This window comes from Rhineura floridana, chromosome 11 (assembly GCF_030035675.1).
Source record: "Rhineura floridana isolate rRhiFlo1 chromosome 11, rRhiFlo1.hap2, whole genome shotgun sequence".
NCBI classification, from domain to species: domain Eukaryota; kingdom Metazoa; phylum Chordata; class Lepidosauria; order Squamata; family Rhineuridae; genus Rhineura; species Rhineura floridana.
The window spans coordinates 55,760,956-55,787,304 of NC_084490.1; the positions used below are offsets into that span (position 1 = coordinate 55,760,956).

Here is a 26,349-nt window from a genome sequence, read left to right on the forward strand (position 1 = left end):
GTCATTATTTAGGTACAGAGGTCATACGGGGTTCAGACGGGAGTTTCGTGTTAAAACAGGAAGGAAAGATAAAACAAATACTAGCAGATTGTGGGATGTCTGAATGTAAGGCAGTAGGGACTCCCATGACAACATCATTTCAACAAGAAAACACAGAGACAGCTTGTGAAAACACTGCTAGGTACAGACACATCATAGGACAGTTGCAATATCTTGTTAAGGTAACAAGACCTGACATTTGTAATGCTGTTAGCATCTTAAGTCGAAAAGTAGAACAGCCTACTGAGACAGATTGGCAAGGAATAAAACGAGTCCTGAGGTATTTGCAAGGTACTAGCAGTAAAGGTCTAGTGTTGTCCAACAGTAAACACGGGAGTATGTGCTGCTATGTAGATGCGGATCATGCTGGCGATCCCAGTAGCCGCAAGTCTACTACTGGTGTTGTCATTCTATTATATGATTCAGTGATTGATTGGTGCAGCAAGCGGCAAACTATAGTGGCAACATCAAGTTCAGAAGCTGAATATATAGCGTTGTCTCTGGTTTGTAACGAACTTACCTGGTTCGACCATCTACTGTTTGAAATTGGAAAAGGCATAGACAAACCAATCAAAATATATGAGGACAATCAGACCTGCATTAAGCTAGCTCAGTCAGAAGCACACACCAAGAGAACCAAGCATATCAGCATCAAATATCACCATGTCAGAGAAATGATTAAACAAGGGTTTGTGGAATTAACTTATTGTAACACTGCTGATATGCTGGCTGACGTTATGACAAAACCACTAAGTGAAGACAAGTTCTCAAAACTGATAAATCAAGTAGGTATGACTGGAAAAAGTGGGATGATGGAAATCATGAAGAGCAATGAAATGTAATGAAAATGATGCTGAGATTGCAATGGAGTAATTGTATTACAAATGAAAGTGATGTAAACTGGAATAAAAGGAAATGTATCAGAAGAATAAAACCAAATGATGTAAATGTACTGACATGTAAAATGTAACACATGTAAATGGAAGAGAAATGTAACTGGCTGAATGTGGAAATTTAAGGTGGGGGATTGTTGGCTATTAAACCGAGAAAGCAGAGGTTAAATTTCCACAAGTGAGCTACGTGACTTAGCAGCGAAAGTTGGCAGAGCTCGAGCCATCTTCAAGGACACGTTGCTAAGCAACCTAGGCTCGGGCAGCTGGCCTTATCTATATAGAGGGCCAGCAGACACTTATGAGTGTGGGGGTCGAGGAGTTTGTACAGAGAGAGCTTGTGATATATTGTCAGTAAAGTGACTCTTAAAACTTATTGCTTGTCCGGCTCATTGCTTCAACTGGCATCTAGCCTGTCACTATATTGTTCTGCATCCTGGGCATCTGCTTGCGCCAGATACAACATCCAACAACTGGGAGCCATATTCCAGCAACGTCTGGAGGGCCACAGGCTCCCTACCCAGATTCAAAGTAGTAATTTAGAACAGTGTTTTTTTATTAACCTGGAAACACCCATATATGTACAACATTCATCATCTGAATCTAACCTCTAACTGAACTATTAAGATTCTTAAAGATACAGTAACATCATGGGTATGTGTGCAATGGGGGCTGCAGAATAGGAAGGGATGGTGGCTTCATAACTGGGTGGAAGGTGAAAAGGGTGCTTAATAGTTGCAATGTATGGGAGGAGGAAGGTGCAGGAGGTTACCATCGGGTGGTCTGTGTGCAAGCTGGAGCAGAGCTTGGAAAAGTTACTTTTTTAAACTACAACTCCCATCAGCCCCAGCCAGCATGGAGCTAATGGATAGGGATAATGGGAGCTGTAGTCCAGCAACATCTGGATGGCCACAGGCTCCCTACCCCTGCCTTAAACAGATACCAGGTCACCTTATCCCATTCACCTTTATAGCCCTACCTGGCTAAGGACAGGGATACCTACAGATCACCTTCTCCCATACAAGCTTTTCATTTATTGCAATTGGTTACATACATGTATTTTTGAACTTCTACATATTCATGCTTTGGTATTATAAACATTTCATCTCAAAATGATAAATGATCTGGCTATCCTTTTTCATCACTTTTTTGCCATTGATAAAAATTACATTAGTGACATTTTAAGTTTAGTTTATTTGTTTTATTATTAGAATTTGCACAAATTCACTAATAGGCAAAAAACCTTGCAGTTCAAGAACGTACCTATAGCCAATAGATATTTCTACGAAACTTTAAAAAGCAAGGCAATTGGGCAGCTATAGTGAATGCACCAGGGGAGCAGGAGACCTGACCTCCTCTCTGAGATATTGTACTGCCCTACAAATTTGTCAAAATTCAAACACAATTTGGGTTGGTCTTTCACAGTCCAATCCACTTGCTGTGTAGCTTGGAAGAATTTGGTAACATGTGTCTCTGAGCATATGGTGAGTGCTGGCAACACTTGCCATCTCCAAAGATGGAGAATTATTTTTGTATGTTTGTTGGTGTTCTTTGCTTATTTTCTGTGTTACTACTGTTTCTACAGAAAATCTAACCTAGAAAATTATATTTCTCTCATTAGTCATCCTAGAAATCTGTGTCAAATTTATTTTTATTAATTTCAAAGACTTTTTATTGGTAAGTGTCATATGATGGTGAAGACAGCCTTTTGTGTTTCAAATTGGCGGTTGTGCAAACTGAGACTCTCCTCATGTCCATTGGAAACTATTCTGTGGAACAGTCAGTGCCATTATTCCACAATTGTTTTTGGAGCTTTTTCTTAGTGTTGCAAAGTGATGTTGTATTTCACATATTCACAGAAACAGAAGCAAGATAAAATGATTTACTACAGGAAACTTCACTAAAATTGCAAAGTAAATCAAACATATTTAAAGTGACTATCTGAACTATATAAACTGTTTTAATATTGTTGCTTTCTCCCTGCAAAAACAAGATCAGTACAGCATATGTCTTGTTTCTGTTATTTGGGCTGATTGCAGGTGTTGTCACCACTCACCATATACTCAGAGGCACGTTACCAAATTCTTCCAAGCTACACAGGAATTGGATTGGACTATGAAAGACCAACCCAAATTGTGTTTGAATTTTGACAAATTTGTAGGGCAGTACAATATCTCAGAGAGGAGGTCAGGTCTCCTGCTCCCCTGGTGCATTCACTATAGCTGTCCAATTGCCCTGCTTTTTCCATAGAAATATCTGTTGGCTATAGGTACGTTCTTAAACTGCAAGGGTTTTTTTTTTGCCTATTAGTGAATTTCTCTGCTTTTTAATCTGGGAGATAAGAAATGGGATCTTGTGCAAGTTTGCTGAGAATGGATTGATAATTTGCATGCTTATTGAGTTCAGTGGGATTTACTCCCCTGCAATCATGCTTATGATAGTTAAAACTCACCACAGGGGATAGGGAGGGGGGAGGGGATGGGAGCAGGTTTCATCATTTGCATGTTTATTAAGTTCAGTGGGATTTACTCCCATGCAATCATGCTTAGGATAGGTAAAACTGACCGTGGGGAAGGAGGAAGGGGGAGAGGGAAGCAGAAGGGGGGAGGGTGAAGGAGGGGATTGGAAGGGAAGTGGGAAGGGGTGAAGGAAGGGGGAGGGAAGGGGCAAGGGGGAGGTAATGGGAGGGAGGAGGAGGAGGGGAGGGCAGGTTTGATCATTTGCATGCTTATTGAGTTCAATGGGATTTACTCATGTGCAATCATGCTTAGGATAGGGGAGGGGAAGGAGGAGGAGATGGAAGAAGGGGATGGGGGAGGGAAAGGCAAGAAGAAAGAGGGAGGAGATAGGAGGGAGGACAAGAGACGGGCAGGTTTGATCATTTGCATGCTTTTTGAGTTCAGTGGGATTTACTCCTGTGCAATCATGCTTAGCATAGGTGAAACTGACCTGGGGAGAGGCAGGAAGGGGAGGGAGAGGGAGGAAGGAGAGGGAGAGGGAGGAAGGAGAGGGGAGGGGGAGGAGAGGAGATTGGGTGGGTGGGAACTGAGCAGGGGGGAAGCCCCTTTCCTTTCCAAAAGGAAAACATTGTGAACAGTATCATTTTTCTTCAGGGTTTCTCACACCTTTTTATTCTACAGCAGGCACATGTAGCCTCTCATCCAAATTTAAACCAAAACTGTCCCTGGCCACATCCACGCCAGACCTTTATTTCACTTTAGTCAGTCATGGTTTCTCTCAAAGAATCTTGGGAAGTGTAGTTAGTGAAGGGTGCTGAGAGTTGTTAGGAGATGCCCTGTTCTCCTTACAGCGGTTCAATCAGAGACTGTTAAACCAGTCTGGCCACTAGAGCTCTGTCAGGGAAATTGGAGTCTCCTCTTAGCACCCTTCACAAACTACACTTCCCAGGATTTTTTGGGGGAAGCCATGACTGTCTAAAGTGAAATAAAGGTCTGGTGTGGGTGCGGCCCCCTGATTAGGCAAGTCCAGCAGCTGTGAGTCTGGCTTTTAGAACACTAACAGTTGGTTCTTACTGAGTAAGCCTGGCCTTATCATTGAGTTCAATGCTAAATTTCTTAAATTAATTACAAATCAGCCAGGCATTTTTTTAACTTTTAAACTGCAAAAGATGAAGGTCAGAGTATGGGGCAAGGCCAGTAATAGGATTACAGGTACTCTGTGAACATGGCTGATTTTTAATGAATTTCAACAAATTATGAGAACTGTCAGAAAGAAGTCCAACAGGGGTCTGTTTTTTCTCTCTTTTTTTGCACTTTGAACTCTCAATTCTCTTTGACTGTTTTGTGTATCACCATGAAAATTTAGAGGGTTGTTAAGCAAGTGTTTCTGAGTTCAGGATGATATGTTCTGTAAAGTTTTGTTTTCAAATGAGCTTATGGGAAGCATCAGAATGGTATGGAGGGATATTTTCAATTTAACATTATGAAATGCAAAAAATCCATACTGACTATAGTATATAGCCACTCATGTGGCTATATAATATTGTTTATGCCCATAGTGCCTGAGGAGGAGCTCTGTTCAAAGCCTGACAAGCTCAATCTGATTTTTCTCTTGTGCATCTGGAAGTCCCTTTCCTCCAAGTTTAGCCTACTTTCTCCCCCCACCCCCAAACTCAACACCAGCCAGCTGTTGCACCAGAAACCATGCAGAGATTCTCACACATAAACCCCTTTCAAACATTCAAATTAATGCATGGAGAGGGGGTTGTGGTGATAAGCTCTGTCCAGTGGAGGCTGGTAGCTCTTATGTCAATGGTGCAATGAATCCATGCCAGGTTTTAGTCCAAACTTCCAAGGAGTTGTCCAAGGTCGTTTCAACACCTTGGACAGGTCCTTAAAGGTTTTCACTAAAACCCAGCACAGATTCACTGCTCCACTGACATCAGAGCTACCAGCCTCCATTGATTCTGTCCTAACCACTGTCTGACCTGCACACATTTGTTTGAAGGTCTTCTATACACCTGCACAAGTAGGGAGCTCCTTCCATACATTTAAAGCAAGGTTCCCATTTACATACATGGGGAGTTCTTGTCACACCTTAAAATCAAGATGTGTAGGTCTGGATCCTGCCATCACTGATTCTGGGCTGCCCTTAAGTGCATTCATTTGAATGTCTGAAAGAGACCCTTTGGTCTACACATGTAGCCTAATGCTACCATATGCAAACATGGGTACATCAAGGCACCTATCCAGCACTGGCATTAGAAGAGAAACAGACCAAAACATATCTGAGTCTCCTCTACAAACATGTGCAGGGAAACATAGATTTTCTTCCCAAATCAGGTTCTGATATTAGGACATCATCCCATCTGCCTAAGGATCCTATCCTTCACTTTCTCAGATATTGAGCCTCTCACTTCAGGAATCCCATGCCTACCACCACCATGGGCCAACTTCCTCACCGTTTAAGAATCAGTGCCATAAAAATAGGGTGGTGCCCTGGAACATTTAACAGACCACCTTTTCCCCATCTCTGAGTAACCACAAGCATATCCCTTGTAAATATATGCAAATAGGGGGCAGAATTTCCATATCATGTGGTTTTTCATTAATATTGAACCCAAGCATCTTTCTTTCAGAATGTGAATATATTGCTGTCACCAACATGGCTTGTGTGGAGACCATCCACACTGCTTCTTTGTGATCAAGAATGCAAGTACTTGTGGTAAACCAATCAGAACCAATTCATATGAACCTGACAGGGAACCTCAGCAGACCAACGTGCTCTGAAAAGCAAAACAAGTGAGTAATTCATTAAAAGGTAAAGGGTGTGGGCATAACACTTCCTTCAGGCCTGGAGTTTTCACCGTTCCATGTTTACCCACCATATGAATATTGCACTCACCATATGAGGTTGCCTTGTAAACTGGTTGCATTTGGATTTGACGACATGGTGAGTATTCAATTATGTGCTTCAGGTCTTCTGTGGCTAAGAAACAACTGCCCACAGGGGTCTTTGTGGCCTCCTCTTTGTTGTCAAAGGCATTCCAGTGTTGCAGAGGGGCACAGGCCTGGTAGAGTGACAAATGAAGAGGGATGTTGTGTCATTAACAACCACAGCCTCCAGGAGATGCCATCTGGTAATTGTGGCAGATGGGGTGCCCCTTCATCCCACTTTGCAGAGTCTTCTATTTGAAGGACTAGCAAAAGACAGTCCTGTATGTGAAGGGGTCCTTTGAAGGCTGTCCTGTTTAAAGATAAAGGACCATAAAAAGGGAGAGCAGGAGGGGCCTTGAAGTTGCCCATCAACACGTAACACCTGGACAGCAGACTGAGCAGACACATAGCAAGCCGCCTGGTCAGAGTCTCCCCCACTATGGTGAAATGGATTGTATTTCTATTGAAAGTCTAGATTACTTCCAGGCAACCCATTTATTGAGCATTCGTCCTGATATATCTGCACTACATTTGTGGGGAGGCTATACAACGTCCACTCTTTCTTGAGCAATCATTCTGATTTGTTTGCAGGGATGTTAATTTAATTTTCCCCTCTACCTCTTAGCTTTTTGGAGATGGTCAGTTTCTGGTACCCACCAAGATGGTCTCTTTCCAGGTGCTCAACGATGCTCCAAACCACTGATGGGACTTGTAGGTTGCCACTTTCATATAGCCACGCTGCTCTACCTGATCACCTGGTGATGGTATAGAAGAAGGAAGAGATGAGTAAGATACAAAGACAGAAGCTACAAACCCACAAATTATCTTCTTTAGGTTTGTACATACAGGCTGGATACCATTAACTCATTCCCCACCTCACACCAGATAGCTATTCCAAAACAGCTCACCTTTCTTCCAGGTCTATTTCAGAACATGACTCAGTCCAGAGCCTGTCTATCCTCCTATAGGAATGCCTCCATTTCCTATAACTGCTTCCTCTCAGTACACATGTACAGGCTGGAATCTTATCCTCAATCCCTGATTTCCCCATGCACAAACCTCACTTGGCTTCCCCTGAACCTACTTTCATTTCCTTGTGGAGTGTATCTTGTAGGACACACACAAAAAATAATATGCAAAAGGTAGACTTGAGCACAGAACTGGGTAGGACCAAACATGATGATGATAATAATAATAATAATAAATTTAATTTCTTTGTCGCCTATCTGGCCAATGGCCACTCTAGGCGACTTACAAAATCGTTAAGATACAATTGATAAAATACAGTGATACAATATAAAAACAATACATCTGCAACAACAATATTAAAACTGGGCAGGAGGCATTACAGTTATAACAATTAACCCTCCCCGGATACCCCGAAGGCCTGTTGGAAGAGCCAGGTCTTTAAGGCTTTCCGAAATACATTTAGGGAAGAGGCATGCCGGAGATCTTGTGGGATCTTGTGGGAGGGAGTTCCAAAGAGTGGGGGCCGCCACTGAGAATGCCCTCTCTCTTGTACCCGCCAATCTGGCTGTTTTTGTTGGCGGGATTGAGAGAAGGCCCTGTGTGGCCGATCTTGTCGGGCGGCATAATTGGTGGCGTTGAAGGCGCTCCATGAGATAAACAGGGCCGAAACCGTGTAGGGATTTAAAGGTCAATACCAACACCTTGAATTGGGCTCGGAAAACAACTGGAAGCCAGTGTAGATCGAACAACACTGGTGTGATGTGATCTCGGCGGCGACTATTCGTAAGTAGTCGAGCCGCCGCATTTTGTATCAGTTGTAATTTCCGGACCATTTTCAAGGGTAACCCCACGTAGAGCGCATTACAGTAGTCCAAACGAGAGGTGACCAGGGCATGTACCACTAGTGGGAGCTGATGAACAGGAAGGTAGGGTTGCAGCCTTCGTATGAGGTGTAGTTGGTACCAGGCTGCCCGGCTCACTGCCAAAATCTGAGCCTCCATGGACAGCCTGGAATCAAGCACAACCCCAAGGCTGCGGACCTGGTCCTTTAGGGGTAGACTCACTCCATTGAACTTCAGGTCAATATCGCCCAACCTTCTCTTGTCTCCCACAAGTAGTACCTCGGTCTTATCAGGGTTCAACTTCAGCTTGTTCCTTCCCATCCATCCACTCACAGATTCCAGGCACTTGGACAAGGTCTCCACAGCCAACTCTGGTGAAGATTTAAACGAGAGATAGAGCTGAGTGTCATCCGCATATTGATGACACTGCAGCCCAAATCTCCTGATGATTGCCCCCAGCGGCTTCATATAGATGTTAAATAGCATGGGAGAGAGGATAGAGCCCTGTGGCACACCACAATTGAGAGGCCAAGGGTCTGATACCTCCTCCCCCAACGCTACCTGTTGGTACCTGTCGGAGAGAAAGGAATGGAACCACTGTAATACAGTGCCTCCAATTCCCAATCCCTCCAGGCGAAGTAGAAGGATACTGTGGTCGACAGTATCAAAAGCCGCTGAGAGATCGAGGAGGACAAGAAAGGTGGATTCTCCCCTATCTAATGCCCTCCTCAAATCATCTACCAGAGCGACCAAGGCTGTTTCAGTTCCGTGACCAGTCCTGAAACCCGATTGGTATGGATCCAAATAATCTGTTTCATCCAAGTGTGCTGACAACTGGTTGGCCACCACTCGCTCAATGACCTTGCCCAGAAATGGTAGATTCGAAATTGGGCGGAAGTTATTGAACACTTGGGGATCCAAGGAGGGCTTCTTTAAGATGGGCTTTACAATTGCCTCCTTGAAGGCTGATGGCATCACACCCTCTTTCAAGGATGCGTTTACCACCGCTTTGATCCCCTCGCCCAATTTCTCTCTGCAGCTCACAAGGAGCCACGAAGGGCAAGGATCAGTAAGACAAGTGGTTGGCTTCACAGATGAAAGCACCTTGTCCACTTCCTCAGAAGGGAGAAGCCAAAACCGATCCCAATTTACAGGCATGCAACTGGCCAACTCTGGTTCATCCACTGTATCCACGGCGCATGGGATCGAGCTCCGTAAGTGTTCGATTTTATCAGCGAAGTGTTTTGCTAATAAGTCACAGGAGGCCTTTGACTGTTCCAAGGGTTCCCGAGCAACTGGACCGACCAGGCTTCGGACCACCTGGAACAGCCTCCTGGGACAGCACTCCGCAGACGCAATAGAGGCAGCAAAGAAAGCCTTCTTTCCTACCTTTATTGCCACTTGGTAGGCAGCTACTGCTGCTCTAACCTGTGTCCGGACATCTTCGGAGCAGGATTTCTGCCACCGGCGCTCTAGTCGTCTCACCTCCTGTCTCAGACTTTGCAACCGCGGTGTATACCATGGTGCTAGCTGAGTTCTATTCAGGGGGAGAGGACGTTTCGGAGCCACCCAGTCTAATGCCCTGGTGATCCCCACGTTCCACTCCTTCACCAGGGTTTCGACCGGGCGACCTTCAGCAGGTTCCAATTCCCCAAGCGCAGTCAGGAATCCATCCGGATCCATCAGGTGTCTGGGGCGGACCATTTTAATAGGTCCTTCACCCCTGCGGAGAGGGCATGGCAATGAGAAGTCCATATTTACCAGGTAGTGGTCTGACCATGACACAGGAGTGGCGTGAATCACTCCCAACTTCAGACCACTGCTCTCCTCTCCCAGGACAAATACTAGGTCGAGAGCATGACCGGCTACATGGGTGGGCCCAGTATTACTTAGGTACAGTTCCCAGGAAGCCATGGTTTCCAGGAAATCCCGAGGGGCTCCTATGAGAGTGGCCTCGGCATGCACGTTAAAGTCACCCAGCACTAACAGCTCTGGGGACAATGCCCGTACAGCCGAGACCACCTCCAGCACCTCGGATCAGTTCACCTTATCTATATAGATCAGCCAAAGTGACTAACATTTGGTGACAACGTTGTGAGTTACAAATTCATTGACCATTGAGGAAGACCCCTTTTGAGGTCGAAAGGCATTTTGTCTCAAGCATAAATCCATTCATTGTTTATCATATCAGCTTGATGTTAAGGCATAATTCTGGATAATTGAGATCATAATAATTGTATTTTAGAAATTTCATTCTTATTGTATGTTCATACTTGCTGTAAGAGTAAAGTTGCATTTTATTCTTGTATACATTTTAGCAGCAATTTACATACACAAGTGGATCTTGTAGGGCTGTAACGAAATCACACTTGTTTATATGTTTGAAATTGTTATGAAATGTTATTAAGGTAAGAAAGAGAATGGAATGCTAGGAGGTGTGGATGATGTATGGCTGACATGTGTGAGGGGTGTGTGAGTGGGAGTTCCAAATGGTTTCTGAAAGTGAAAAGTGGTTGGTTTTGACAAGTGGAGTTAGATAGGATTTGACTTGTAGGTTTAGAGATTGTGAAGTGAACATCTAGGTAGATGGACTGGGGTGTTGAGGGAGATTTTATTGTGGTTAGAGAGGTAGGATAGGTAGGCAGAGTAGGGACAACAACATGTTAATCAATAATTAACATTTAACATCTTGTAAATAATAAAGTTTATTTGTTTGTTTTAAAATTCTATGTGTCAATTTGTCATGTGTGCTACCAAATCAGGGTCCTATTCAATAGGACACACACACAAAAAGGATATGCAAAAGGTAGACTTGAGCACAGAATTGGATAGGACTAAACATCAGTTTAGTCAGTTCACCTTATCTATATAGATCAGCCAAAGTGACTAGCTTCTGGTAACAACATTGTGCGTTACAAATTCTCACCTATATCAATTATACTGAGAGTCTACACCAGTGGTCCCCTTTTGGAGGGAAAGGTGGTAGAGCTGAAGCTTGGGCCATATCTGACCCAGGCTGAGGCAGATGTCCGGAGAGAGGGGATTTCTTGATCCAGACATTGGGTATCAGGCAGTAGAATCCCAGAGATATACGGGAACGTCACAAGGGCCAGTTCAGACTGGTGGCAGCAACTGCATACATATGCGATAGGCATGCATGCATCATTATTGGGGCTCCCATTTGCCTGCTGATTTGTGAAGGCTATGTGAATTGGCCGTGTACATGACCCCTGTACATGCCAGTATTGCCTACTTCTGTGATCACAAGTCCTACTTGCCCCACTTCAAACTGGGATCACAGTTGCAGATATTAGCCACATCCACACACATGTAGAACTGGATTGTACCACAAGGCTTCCTTGTGATATTGGGAGAGGCATGTGCATGCTCGTGTCCTGTTAAGCATTAATGATGCCAGCAACAAGGCTGCCCTTCACTGCCTGTCACACCCTAAAGTGAGTGGAAATTCATGGAAGATCACTTACCTTTGGTATCAAACACAATGGGGGTACAGTTGCCACCATTAGGTACCCAGGGGCACAGATAGACAGATCCTGCCTCCATCACATCAGGCTGGGAAGTGTTGGCCTGTGGGGCCCCCACAATCACATTCATTCTAAGAGGAAAAGAAAGCTCAGTATCCATCTGTAGACTACTCCATGCTCCACAATTGGCCATATAGGTCCACACATCTGGATGGATTTTATTTTTATTTTTTTAGAGGTAGGATAAAGTTTTGTGCATTCATTAATCGTTCAAATAGTTCTGAAGAAAAAGATGAGTCTCATCACAGAACATTTATTTATTCATTTTTAAAAATGTATAGAACACTTTTCAAACAAAATCCTTCCAAAAGAAAATGGAAATGGACTGCCTTCAAGTCGATCCTGACTTATGGCGACCCTATGAACAGGGTTTTCATGGTAAGCAGTATTCAGAGGGGGGTTACCATTGCCTCCCTCTGAGGCTAGTCCTCCCCAGCTGGCTAGGGCCTGCTCAGCTTGCCACAGCTGCACAAGCCAGCCCCTTCCTTGTCCACAACTGCCAGCTGGGGGGCAACTGGGCTCCTTGGGACTATGCAGCTTGCCCACGGCTGCACAGGTGGCAGGGCATGTAACCCCTGAGCCACTCACTGTGGGGGTGATCTTTAGCTGGCCCTTGACACCCAGGAGACACAAGCGGGGATTTGAACTCACAGACTCTGGACTCCCAGCCAGGCTCTCCTCCCAACTGTGCCAAAAGAAGTTTACCCAAAATCCCCACTCTCTTCCTGCTCCCTCCAACTCCCTTCATTAGTATCTGATGTGTATGCTCAAAACATCTCCCTGGTAGCAACATATTCTCAGTAGGTTTGCCAGGTCAGAAGCATCTCAAACCCTGAGATTTCGGGGGGGGGGTAGTGATGTCATGGGGCAGACTCCAGTGATGTCATGGGGTGGTCCTGAGTGATGTCACAGGAGAAATCTTAACTAAAAGATGGAGCCTGGGTAGGGAACATTTAATCTAGCCTACTTCTGGCAAGAAGGGTTGAAGTGTCCTCAGGCCCAGTCAGTCACCAGAAGACCACTGTAGGAAGAAAGGAGCCTAGAGTTGTGGAGATGGTAGATAGGAGTACTCAGGAGTAAAGATGGATGCCCCTGAAGGCTGCAATTCTAAACACACTAAGCCCCATAGAACTCAATAGGACTACTTCTGAGTAGATATGGTTTGGATTGTGCTGTTGGTAAAGCTTGACTAGGGATCCTTTGCAGAGATGTCCATATCCAAGCAGGGTTGGCAACCCCCTGCCTGAAATGCCCCGCTCCTACCTTTTAACATGGCTGCTCCAAACTTCTGCTGATTTGCTACCAGGCCAAGGGTAACCTCGTGGTTCAAGGGGCCTGCCACCTCAGTTCCTCACCGCCCAAGCATCTGACCGTGTTGATCGCACTGATAGTCCCCGGAAGGGGGACCCTACAAGTACCCGCCATGCTGGACTCGGGATCCACCAGCAAGTTTATGGACGTGTCCTTTGCCAAGCTCCACTGGGTTCCTAGTCAACCCATTTGCCGCTACACACCAACCACAACCCCTCCTGGACCGGGTGCAGGAGCAGCAGCAAAAGGACCCCTATGCCCTGGCCCAGCAGCGAGAGCTCCAGTCCGGGATGCCCGCCCGGGACAGCCCCTTTTCCTTGCAGCAGGGCCTCTTGTACCACCGGAACCGGTTGTACGTTCCCCCGGGAGCTCTGCGGGGAGAGGTGCTCCACCTCTGCCATGACAGCCAGCCTGCAGGGCATTTTGGAATGTATAAAATCCTCCACCTGGTCCTATGGGATTTCTGGTGGCCCCGGGTCCAAGCGGACGTCAAGGACTATGTAGTGGCCTGTGATACCTGCCAGCGAGCCAAGAGCCACCCCAGCAAGCCCCCGGGGCTCCTGCTCCCACTGCCTACCCCCCCAGGGCCCTGGCGCTCGGTCTCCCTGGATTTTATCATGGACTTACCAGCCTCCTGGGGAATGACCACCATTCTCGTAGTCGTAGACCTGTTCACCAAGATGGCTCATTTCCTCCCCTGTGCGCAACTGTTCTTGACCCAGGTTTTCCGGTTGCACGGCCTCCCCGACCACCTGATCTCTGACAGAGGAGCCCAGTTCACAGCCCGGTTCTGGCAGGCCCTGTTTCGGGCCCTGAACGTCCAGATCCACTTGTCCTCCGCCCACCACCCTCAATCAGATGGACAAACAGAACGGACCAATGCCACCGTCGAACAATACCTGCGGTGTTACACCTGCTTCCAACAGGACAATTGGGTGGATCTGTTACCGCTGGCGGAGTTCGCGTATAATAACTCTGTGCATGCCTCCATGCGCCAGACCCCGTTCTTTGCCTCTTACGGCTACCACCCCCGATTCTTCCCCTCAGTGCGACCCCCGTCGCCGGTCCCCGCTGCGGATGTCATGCTGCAGGAGTTGCAAGCCCTGCAGGCAGTCCTGAAGGAGCAGCTGGAGCAGGCCAAGGACGCGTATAAGTGCTTTGCTGACCGCCACCGCCAACCAGGCCCGCCGCTGAAGGTAGGCGACCGGGTATGGCTCTCAACCAAATTCCTGCGTTCGCAACGGCCGTCTCACAAGCTGGAGGCTCGGAATGCAGGTCCCTTCCGGATCACCCAGCAAATTAACCTGGTGGCGTTCCGGCTCCAACTCCCTGCCTCCTTCCGCATTCACCCTGTCTTCCATAGATCACTGCTGACTCCCGCTCTCCCGCCTCACCCCTTGGGTAGTCAACCACGGCCCCCACCACCGATACAAGTCAACGGGGAAGAGGAATTCGAAGTGGCGCAGTTCCTGGACTCCCGGAGGCATCGGGGCCGCCTCCAGTACCTCATAGACTGGCAGGGGTGCGGCCCTGAGGAACGCTCATGGGAAGATGTGGCACAGGTGCATGCCCCTCATCTGGTCCGGCGCTTCCACCAGCGCTACCCGGCTAAGCCGGGCCCTGGCGGGAGGCGGAGGGTTGGTCGTGGGGCGGGGGATAGTGTCATGGCCCCGTCAGAGGACTCCTCAGATGAGGACAACTCGGGAGTAACAGCAGCAGACCCAGGAGCAGCAGACTCAGAAGGAGACACGGAGGAGCCTCCTGAGAATCCAGCTCCTTCTCCCCCTCAGCTGCAGAGCACCCCAGATACAGCAGAGGCCCTGCAGCCAGACACAGACAGTGCACAGGATACTCCCGCCTCACCTGCAGAACGTAGACAGCAGAAGGTCAGGCAGAAGAGGGGCAGGCCTGTCTCCTTAAGGCCCAAACGCTGAGGGCTCACACCTGCTGTCAACCCTGCTCTTTATAAGGCACACCTTGGCTGCAGCTTGTTGCTGACTGCAACGTCAGGTGTGGCTTGTGTGTTCCTTGTTTCCTTGCAACCTCTTTTGGACTGACCCCTTGGCACTTGATCCTGGACCTCTACTGACCTCGCTTCTGGACTCCTGACTCGGCAAGTATGCTTCGGACAAGCCTGGCCCTTATCAGCTCCCCTCCTCCTAGACCTGGCAGATTTATGGCCAGACTGCCGGCTAAGGACTTTGCTTCCCTGCCAACCACCCAGGAATTCCAGCCCCCACCGGCACTGCTGACGCAGTGTAGAGCTGACAGCAATAGTCTTTTCCAGAAATTGAATTTTGGACCTTTGCATGCAAAGCATATGCCCTACCACTGACCTACAGCCCTTCCCCTGTTTAAAAAAGTATATATTAAAATTATTATTTTCAATTCACTAATGAATGCACATCATACCTAGGGCAGATCCACACCATTCACTTAAAGTACATTCATACATTTGAAGTACATGAATTAGACCAGAGAATCATGGGAACTGCAGTTTGTTAAGGGTGGTGAGAACTATAATTCAGAATCATGCCACTTTAAGCTGTTTTGTAACTGTTTATACTTGTTTTTATAGTTATTGGATTTTAAATGGATTTATTTCTTCTTGCGAGCTGCCTTGGTTTCCAGTCGGCAAGCCTACCTCACAGTGTTGTTGGAAAGACTGCATATACACACACACACTGGGGATGTAAAAATACATATACCTCATATAATAGTTTATTGTCAAAACCAGTTGGTCATTGCAGAACATTTTTGTAAAAAAATAAAATCAGTATTAGTTTCTTACATAATAAAAGCAGTGATACCTAAGTAAGCCCTGCCTAATTGCTTTAAAAATAGGATTGAAGGGGGACAGAAAGATTTACACCATGAACACAATTCTTTGCTATGATCACTCAAAAGTCCCATTAATTTACTGCACAATCCTAACCATGACAAAAGTAAGTCCTATTGAATTCAATGGGGTTTACTCTGGGTATGTGGGATTAGCATTGCAGCTTTCCCCCAGAAAAACGAGGATTGGCTTAAAGCTTCATAATTGAGAAGGTTTTCAAAACACTACCCTCTTCAACAGCCCAAGAAGATTTAAACTTGTTTGACTCCGGCACACAAGAGAGAAAAAGACTGTAAGCTATATACTTACTCAATTTATGAGATTTTCAGCTAAGCAGGAAAAACAAGTTTTCTGGCCTAGCAATGAGGTCTAGCTACTGCCTGAAAGTCAACAAATCCCTCGTCAATCACAACCCTGACTTTACTTATTGGCTACAAACCTGAAAGGGCAGGGATAGAGCAGCCAGCTACGAGCTCATTTAACAGAAGTTGTGGGGGAGGCAGCTGATGTTTTGGTGTATATCTTGTGAACCATCTAGAAACTTTTTTTAATGAAAGCTGAGAATCTGGAGATTAAGTTGACTCACCTGGAGACCTGGAGAGCACCCCAAAAAATCCAGAGTCTCTGGGTGAAAACTGGAGACCTGGCAACCCTAGTTCAGTGGTTCCCAACCTTTATGAGTATGGGACCGGCTTTGTAAGTTCAAAACATTTCGTGACATTCCCCCCTGCTAATTGTAATTTTAGTTTCTGTAAATTGAAAAAATGGTGCGTGGCAAAATCACATCTCCAAATATCCATTTCCATAAAAAGCTCTCAGTGGACAGGGAGGTGTTGCTTTTTCTTAATGCAAACGTAAAATCAAATTTATATTCCCCCCCATCTGAAGATGTACAGTCCTGTCTCCCAATACCAGTGGGTGACAGTGTTAGACAAGGATTCAAGTTCAAATTCCCACCCAGCCATTAAGCCCACTGCGTGACCTTTGGCCAAACAATCTCTCAGCCTGACCTATCTCACAGGGTTTGTGTACGGATAAAATGGAATGTGGGGGGACCATGTGCACCACCTTGAGCAACTTGGAGGAAAGGTGGGATATAAATGCAATAATAAATAAATAAATACATTTCAGCTGCAGCATATGGAAGCCAGCCTCAGCCAAACTGCTGAGCTTTTAAAAAAATAGTAATAGTAATAATAATCATCATAATAAAGAAGCATCAGCGTAGTAATGGTGGGGATGCTAGGTTTTATTTATTTATTATTTGATTTATATCCTGCCCTTCCTCCCAGCAGGAGCTCAGGGTGGTAGATTGTGAAGACAAAAGGGTGGATAGGCTGAGGCTGAGGTTAGTGCTTTTAGACCTTGGGATGATCATCAGAACTGATGACTTGGCTAGTGTGCACTTGAGGAATGAGAGTGGAGCAGAAGACAGATCAGTGGACACACACACGCACCTGCCCCTCCTGTAAGCATCTGTAGGCATGAATGCATTAGGGCATGTGGGAGGGGGGAAGCCCTCAACTGCTGCAGCATCTTGGAGAGTGTGATGGGGGGGTGGAGTGTAGGTGGAAGAAAGGGGGGATGCTGGCACATAGCCTCAGAGGTGGGGGGCAAGCAAGTCCTGAGTTTCCTCACTGCTCCTTGGCTCCATCTGGGTGAAAGGTGAAATCTGGGCAGCCTTGCAAATAAGAATATTTTTAAAAAGGAGGTGGCAACAAAACAGGAGCCAAGAAAGGCAGGCAGGCAGCCAGGAAGGGGGAAAGCAGCCTTTCCTTGCAGCCTTGCTTCTTTTTGCTTCATGAAAATCCCTCTCCTCTCATGCTGAGTAAAGGCATTGTCAGCAGTGGCAGTGCGAGGAGATGGGAGTCAGTGATAGTAATCCTCTCTTCTTCTTGGTAGCTCCACCCTCAGCCTCCTTTGGCGTCTGCCACATGTTTTATAGGAAGATGCTTGCCCTCAGCTCACCGGAAAGAAGCTCTGGCACTTCAGCAAAAGTCCTCCCCTCTCGTTTGGAGCAAGGGGGGGAGTTGTTTCAAGCAGCAGCAGTGGGGAGCAGACACTGTCCAGGGAGTGAAGACTTTTTAAAAATAGTAATAAATAACTAATTTCTTTATTGTTTGCGGCCCCCTCTGGATTACCTTGCGGTCCCCCTGGGGGGTCACGGACCCGAGGCTGGGATTCACTGCTCTAGTTCTCAGCCTCTGGACTGGTCCTGCCCACCTAGGCTGCCCACTGCCTACTTCCATTTTGCGTTCTTCAGCCCAAAGAAAAGGATACAGTCCGCCTTTTCCCACCAGGTGTTACTGAAGGCACGTTGACAATTTTCTTCTTTTCAAAACAGCTGTTTTGCACAGAACTACTCTTCCATAAAACAGCTGTATTAAAAATAAAAATAAAAATTGCCGTTGCAGGTATAGGAGGCAGGAAAGGGGGGGGGAAATGGAGGAAAGGAAGTGGCAGCCTTTTATATGAGCCACTCCAAATCCTTGCTTAGCTTGGAGTGACACACATATGTGTTTGTTTTATGTTTGACTGCTATTTATTTATTTTATTTATTTATTTATTTGATTTATTAGTCGCTCATCTGGCTGGTACCCAACCACTCTGAGCGACATACAAAGCAAAAACATATAGAACATCAAGAACATCAAAAACTCAGCAATAAAACTAAACAATAACATAGAAACAACTCAGTTACAATAAGGCTTCTTGTCTGTATAGTCCAAAAAGTGCGCCTTCAGATGGAAACTCCTGATGTAAGTCTTCCTACCCCAGCACAAGACAGGTATGGGTGATAGTCCATTTGCAAATGACCCCCCTCTTATAAACACTGATGGGATCTGAATTGGTCATGAATGACCAGAAAAGAGATTTTCGGATCATGGTGAATAGGTCAACATTTATTTATTTATTTTGCTTGGTTTGAATATTTTTTGAAGGGCTCAATAAAAATTACCTAAAAGTGGTGGATTGCTCAATGACAATGTTGACCCAATATACCACAGCTGTGAAAAAGGAGAATTCCATGTTAGGGGTCATTAGGAAACTGCCTGGAAATAAATCTGCCAGTTCATTAATTCATTCATGGAATACCGTGTATGGTTCTGGTCACCACACCTCAAGATTATTGTAATGCTGGAAAAGGTTCAAGAAATGCAGCCAAAATGATCAATTTCAAATATTTCAAATTATATTTCAAAAAGCTTGTTTTTCAAACATTAAAACAATTAAATGATGCACGTATACATGCCCACAATAGGCTTCAGGCTTCCTGGTTTGGAGAGATAAACACATTTATTATTACTATTACTCCTCCTCCTCCTCCCCCTGAAAGGGGGTACTGGGGATACAGACGAACTGGGTCCCATAGCCAACAGCAGCCCCACACTGTCAGTTTTCTTTTTTCTTTAAGTAGATCTCAAGCCCTCATAGAAAGTTATGAAACAAACTGTAAGCTCCCTCCCCTTGCAATAGCTGTGAGATGAATCACTCCTGTTGCCCCCATCTGTCAGTGTTTTTAGCCAATGAGTGAAGTCATAGCTGTGATTGATGAGTGTGTTGTTCAGACACCAACAATACCCAGGGTCCTAAAATGCCTTAATTGCATGAAGTCAATGGGACAAGTTAGGCATGACTTAAGTTGGGACCCAAGTGCAACTAACATACGGCACAATCCTAACCATATCTGCTCAGAACTAAGCCCTATTGAATTCAATGAAGCTTGCTCCCAGGTAAGTGGGGTTAGGATTTCAGCCTTAGTTTGTATTCCCCCTTTATAACTGGAGCTTAAAAGTTGCCCTGCTGCATCAGACAAAGGTCCATCTAGCCTAGCATTCTGTCTCCGCAATGGGCACTAAGGCACAGCCTTGAGGATGCTCAGCCTGCCCCACATTAATGCTAGGCCTAGTTTGCCATGGCATGAAGGCAACAGCCCTCCCCTGTTGCTTTTGCCCACTGTCAGAACATTGTTAATCGGTAACCACTGTCATCAATAACAATAACAAAAGAACATTGTTCATTGGTTTAGATTTTCCCCATCTCCTGATTTTCTTCGGCCAGGGGACTCAAAGTGCTCAACAGCATAGAAATGCAAAAATATAATATAATAAAGCCCCATAATAATAAAATAAACTGGGGGAAATATGGCAACAGAATCTGAAAGTGTAAATAATCCTCTTATGTTTATCAAACTGTACGCTATTAAAAATATTATAAAATGCTATGGGAAAGAGATCTGGGAACTTTCATCACAGAGAGAGGGGATGGCAGAAGAAATCTTTGAGTGAATAAGCATTTTCCTCTTAGTCTCTTAATTTAATTTTCAGATGGTATGTGTGCCTTCCAAGAATGAACAGGGTTCATCAAACAAATGTGTTTGGATGCCTGAAATGTTGTATAATGGATGCAGATTTATTTCATGTGTTGTGGAGTCGGCCGAAAGGTCAATGTCATTGGACACAAGTTTCTCTTTTAATTAACCAGATAACATGCATTAGATTAAATGTAACAAATTGACTTTCTGTTGAAATAGAGTATGTAAAACAAAGAATATGAAATTTTGATTGTTAGTCATTTAATTGTGGCCAGAATTGCCATTGGAAGATATTGAGGAAACTCAGCAGTCCTGTTAGAGAATGGCAATTATAAATGGTTTTGTTGTTGTTGTTATGTGCCTTCAAGTCGATTACGACTTATGGCAACCCTAGGAATCAGCGACCTCCAAGAGCATCTGTTGTGAACTGCCCTGTTCAGATCTTGTAAGTTGAGGTCTGTGGCTTCCTTTATGGAATCAATCCATCTCTTGTTTGGCCTTTTCTCTTTTTCTACCCCCTTCTGTTTTCCCCAGCATTATTGCCTTTTCTAGTGAATCAGGTCTTCTCATGATGTGTCCAAAGTAGGATAACCTCAGTTTCATCATTTTAGCTTCTAGTGACAGTTCTGGTTTAATTGATAAACATATGGTTTATAGAATAAATGTATTTTCCCTTGCCCCTCCTAAACTGCATTCCTTTATTTGATATTGTAACAATCATTTTGGGTTAGAGAAATATTTAAGGAACTAGGGGCTGCACCCCTGCTTGCTCCACTTGGCAACCCCCACCACTTCCCACACATCAACACTTTAGAGCTTCCCCTTCCCACCCCATGCAATTTACTGAGCTTCCTTTTCAACTTCCCAAACCCACTTCTGAAGCCACATCGTTTCTATTATGCAGCCTTGCCTTGAACTCCTGTTTTTGCCTTCGTCTATGTCTATGCCACCTCTTCCTCCTTTCTCCTCCTCTTGTATAACTCCAGCTTGCACACAGACCACCCCATGGTAACCTCCTGCACCTTCCTCCTCCCATACATTGCAACTATTAAGCACCCTTTTCACCTTCCACTCAGTTATGAAGCCACCATCCCCTCCTATTCTGCAGCCCCCATTGCACACACACCCATGATGTTACTGTATCTTTAAGAATCTTAATAGTAAGCGTGTTCAGTTAGAAGTTAGGTTCAGATGATGGATGTTGTACATATATGGGTGTTTCCATGTTAATAAAAAACCTGTTCTAAATTACTACTTTGAATCTGGAACGTCATGCTGAAGATAACACATGGTACCAGAAATTAAATGCATTATATGAAGCTCCTATGGAATATTTGAGGACTCTACATCCTTTATCTTTCTCACAAGGCAGCTGAGAAATGGAAGAGGGAGAAGTCTGAGTACAGCAAAAAAAGGGAGAAAGGGGGAAAGTGGCTGTTGAAAACAGTGGCAGAAGTTTAAGTGAAGGGACACTAAAGAAAAACGGTGGTTTTAAACAATGGCAAAGGTTTGAGTAGAGTGAGTAGGGGCATGAGTAAAGTGAGAAGAGAGTTGGGTAAGGCTCTGTTCTGTTAGCTTCTGTGTGGTATCCATCCCTATTATTTCTCCTTGTTAAAAGTTTTTTTTTAAACCCTCACTGTTCCTTTCCTAATCTGTTCAGACCTCTCGTTGTTTTAAACCACCACTTTCCCCCTGTCAGTGTCCCTCCCTTCTTACTCCCATGCCACAACCACTGCCTCCTCTTTTGCTCCCCTGCCCACCCTGACTTCATGCAAATCCAGGATTGTGATGGGGCACTACAAATCCTCCAGTGAGGGCTGCATGGTGACACTCTTACATGTTAATTATATGTAAGATATTGAACTGTATGTGTAAACACTCATACTAATCCTATCAGGAATCAGGATAGAAAGCAGCAGGCAGGAAAATCTAGCTTATCGCCAATAACAACACAAACCTCTTGCCTGTTGAGATCCCCCCTCAGCTCTGAAAGCCATAAAGCAGCCTTTGCCAACCTAGTGCCCTGCAGATGTTCTGTACTACAGCTCCCATGAAGCCCAGACAGTAGAGCTGTGCTGCCTGGGACCGATAGAAGTGGTTGTTCAAAACATCTAGAAAGCACCAGGTTGGGCAAATGAATGTCTCCCTAGGAGATTTTAGAGGGCCAGCACCACAGTCAGAAAGATCCAGCTCCTCATGGCATTCGTTGAACCTCTGTCAGGAGGGGAGAGAGGGCAAGGAGCAGGACCTCAGATTTTAAAAGTAGTATATACACACTCTATGTGGGGCTGCCTTTGAAAACAGTTCAGAAACTACAGTTAGTCCAAAATGCAGCCGCCAGAATGTTAACTGGAGCACAGCGCAGGGAGCATATCACCCCTGTGCTTTGTCGACTCCACTGGCTCCCAATTTGTTTCCGGGCCCAATTCAAAGTGCTGGCTTTGACCTTTAAAGCCCTAAATGGCCTTGGACCAGTGTACCTGAGGGACCACTTACGTCGATGTTCCTACCCTGGATTTAAGATCATCTGCCTCTGATCTCCTCTGTGTGCCTGAATTGAAAGATGTTAGACTGATAGGCTTGCGGGAGAGAGCCTTTTCAGTTGTGGCTCCCAGGCTCTGGAATTCCCAGCCTCAAGAAGCCTGCTCTGCTCCCTTGATGGTTTTCCAGAAACTTGTGAAAACTATCTTGTTCCGGAGAGCCTTTGGGTGTGATGGGTGAGCCTGACACTGATTTTATGCTCTTTATTTTTATCTTTTGAATCCTTTTAATATCACTCCCGCATTTATCTATGCAATATATACATGTCTGTCTGTCTATATATGCATATTGTATTGTACTTTATGTATTTTAATTTACTGTAATGTTTTGTGTTTTTATTGTGTATAATTTTTATATGTGATTTTATTGTAAACCGCCCTGAGTGCCTTATTGTAGGGTAGAAAGGTGGGATAGAAATATTTTAAATTAATAAATAAATATATGGGTCACATCCACACCATGCCTTGAAAGCCCATGGCTTCCTCCAAAGACTCCTGGGAACTGTAGTCTGTTAAGGGGGCTGGGAATTGCAGCTCTACAGTTCCCAGGATTCTTTGGGGGAAACCGTGACTGTTGAAGTGGTATAAATGTGCTTTAAATGTGTAGTGTGGATGTGACCATAAATTATTAGAACCTTACTTTTTCAAGCATTAACCTATACACTGGGGCTTTTTAGGTATGGAAAAGGGGGGGATGCAGAGAATGGAAAGAACAGAGCTTTGTAAGATTAGGATTGAAAATGAAGATCTTGCCTTTGGTGAACAGCACTCAAACCCATTAAGAGACCCATTCTCCATGTGTGCCAGCACCTATTAACAACATTCTAAGGCAGAGGTGAAGAACCTAGGACCCACCAGATGAGGTTGGACTACAACTCCCATTATCCCTGACCATCGGCCATGCTGGCTGGGGACTTGGAGTCCAACAACATCCAGAGGATCACAAGCTTCTGTGCATTCTATGGTATTGAGTTGCAAGGTTTGGTTGCCTTGTCCGTTATATAAACGGGCACAATTTCTTTTGCCTTATCTTTAGCATGCTCCTTAATTTTGCCCAGTTCTTGCATTTTCAGGATAACCAATCCTTCCCTTTTCACTCTCTCCATGAAACTCCTGATCTAATAAACTCCTCTATCTTTCCAAAGACAAGGTACCACTGGCTGCCAGATGTTATGGATTAGCAATAGATGGGTGTTATATCCAGGCACAGAGAATTCAGTGAGCCCTCTCCCCTTAAGTGCAGCCCAGCATCCACACCCACCCATCCTGCCCTCCTCTTCAACAAATAGAAACTCTGCTCCAGGCCTGTGTTTACTATATCCTTGCCATAGAACTGTGTATGATCCTGTCAAACAAGCATTTTAAGTTATGAACATCTGCATGGAGCCTGCATCCATAATCATGGTTCAATGGATGACACCATTGTGCTCTGTTTTTGTGGCATCTGGGCAACCTAGTAGTTGGGCTATCCCAAGATGTTCGTTCTTATCTTCCGAAGCCCCGTTTCCCACTTCCTACAAATGTATGTCTTGATGTGACACCATCCCCATTCCACATGCCGTGCCAAGCCCTATAATGTCCTACCTGCCTTTACTGTCCCGGTAGAAATCCAAGGCAAACCCAAAATAGCTTCTGCTGGGCCCAGAATACACCGTGGGATCATCTGCATGTAAGTTAAAGGTCCATACTGAGGAACAGAGGAGAAAGAACCCCACCAGGCAGAGGAAGAGAGGGGCAAGCAGCCCCAGAGAATGGCCTTCAGACATCATAAAAATTATTTCTCCTCCTCCTCCTCCCACGCTCTGCACTCCAAATGCTGGGTATTTACCCATTAACTCTGGCTCTTCCACACCCATCATAACCACAGCCATGACACAGTTCCTCAAGTTTTTCCTCTCCAGCTGAAGCCTCTTCAGCCAAAGATAATAAAATTTATCAGAAGACATGCAGGCATTTCCCAGCTGAAACCCCCTGGAGATGTAGCAATGACAACTTGGAATGGTAGAGATCTCTGGCATGGGCAACCATTTGCCAGACTGTTCAGGGGACTGTCCTTGATCATCACCGCCATTTTCTGGGGGTACATATGGGTTGCAGTCTTCCATGCCTGTTACCACTAACAGCAGTTATCTTTGGTGCGATCTACAGGCATAGATACCAGAAATATGTGAAATAAGCCAGGTCCCCAGGAAGCATTCTTAAAGCCCCTTTCTTTAATCTTGAATGGTTTGATATTGGCTACAGTCATGCAGTAATAAGAGAATATATTTTGTACATTGTAAAGGGCTTTAAAAAAAAATTCAGGGCAAAATAGGAAGGTCCACTTATAGCTTCTTGCCTAATGACCCACAAAAAAGCGGAACAAGCCTCAGACCTCATCATCCTTACAAAACCAATTGCATTTTCTTCTCAGGAAATGCCCATAATGTGACACACATCATAATTAACAATTGGCAGAGTCCATTTGCGGCTCCTTCTACACTACCCTTGTCAGGGGAAGAATCAATACCAGGATAGAGTGGTTCAACAGCTGGTATAGCACAGTGGGGAGGAGAGCCTGGCTGAGAGTCCAAAGTCTGTGAGTTCAAATCCCCGCTCGTGTCTCCTGGGTGTCAAGGGCCAGCTAAAGATCACCCCCACAGTGAGTGGCTCAGGGGTTACGTGCCCTGCCACCAATGCAGCCATGGGCAAGCTGCATAGTCCCCAGGACCCCAGTTGCCCCCCAGCTGGCAGTTGTGGACAAGGGAGGGGCTGGCTTGTGCAGCTGTGGCAAGCTGAGCAGGCCCTAGCCAGCTGGGGAGGACTAGCCTCAGAGGGAGGCAATGGTAACCCCCCTCTGAATACCACTGACCATGAAAACCCTATTCACAGGGTTGCCATAAGTTGGGATCAACTTGAAGGCAGTCCATTTCCATTTTTCAACAACACTCAGCACCCTTCACAAACTACACTTCTCAGGATTCCTGCTGGGGGAGCCATGACTGTTTAAAGTGGAATAATTGTATGGTGTGAATGCAGCCTAAGTCATTATGATAAACCATTGCTTTATTGTGATAGGAATGAGCCAACAGCATGCATACCCTCCCCGTCTTTGCTGCAGCTGTGAGTTTGAAAGCTTCTGCTTCCACAGCTTTTTATTATTATTAACTATGCTTAACCACAGCTTTGCATATTATCTGAACCCAATAGCCTGCAGTGATGTTAACTTTGGTTTGTTTAAAACAAGCCTCTTTAAACTATAATGAAGATGGTATGTTTCCACAAACCATAGTTAACAGTAACCAGACTGTAAGGTTCAGTTGAAATGCTAACTTTGGTTAATTGAAACCTAAAGCAAACTTTTCTTATAACCTCTCTGAAGGTTATATGGAGAGGGGGAGTACACAAGCACAAGACTTACCTAGGCTAATCTCAATCACATCCAAATGCAGCTATTCACTACCAAGAAGCAGAATAGCCTACCATGAACACCTGTGCAAGCCTTTATTTTTGAGTTTTAAATTCTATGCTGCTTTGGAAGCTGTGATTGAAAGGTGGGGCATATATGTATATAAACAAACTTATTTTCACATAGAATGGTAAAGATGTGTTTTTACTTTGTAGATTGAATATTACCCAGCACTGCAGCAGCAGCACTCACCCTTGGGAATCTTCTGCATGCCC

General features: G+C 45.2%; 1 protein-coding gene across 2 annotated transcripts in view; it reads right to left on the minus strand.

The window, feature by feature from the left end:
* Positions 1–24,484, minus strand: part of ITGA2B (integrin subunit alpha 2b) — an 80,213-nt gene extending 55,729 nt beyond the window's left edge. Inside the window, exons 1-4 of one of the 2 annotated variants that reach the window (XM_061588230.1) lie at positions 24,271–24,484; positions 11,622–11,752; positions 6,983–7,080; positions 6,294–6,459 (exon numbers count right to left, since the gene is read on the minus strand). In XM_061588230.1, the coding sequence (XP_061444214.1) occupies positions 6,294–6,459; positions 6,983–7,080; positions 11,622–11,752; positions 24,271–24,455 (580 nt within the window). In that variant the 5' untranslated portion in view covers positions 24,456–24,484. Of the gene's footprint in view, positions 1–6,293; positions 6,460–6,982; positions 7,081–11,621; positions 11,753–24,270 lie in introns of those variants that run through there. The other variant, XM_061588231.1, reaches the window with a different exon arrangement.
* Positions 24,485–26,349: the final 1,865 nt, after the last annotated feature.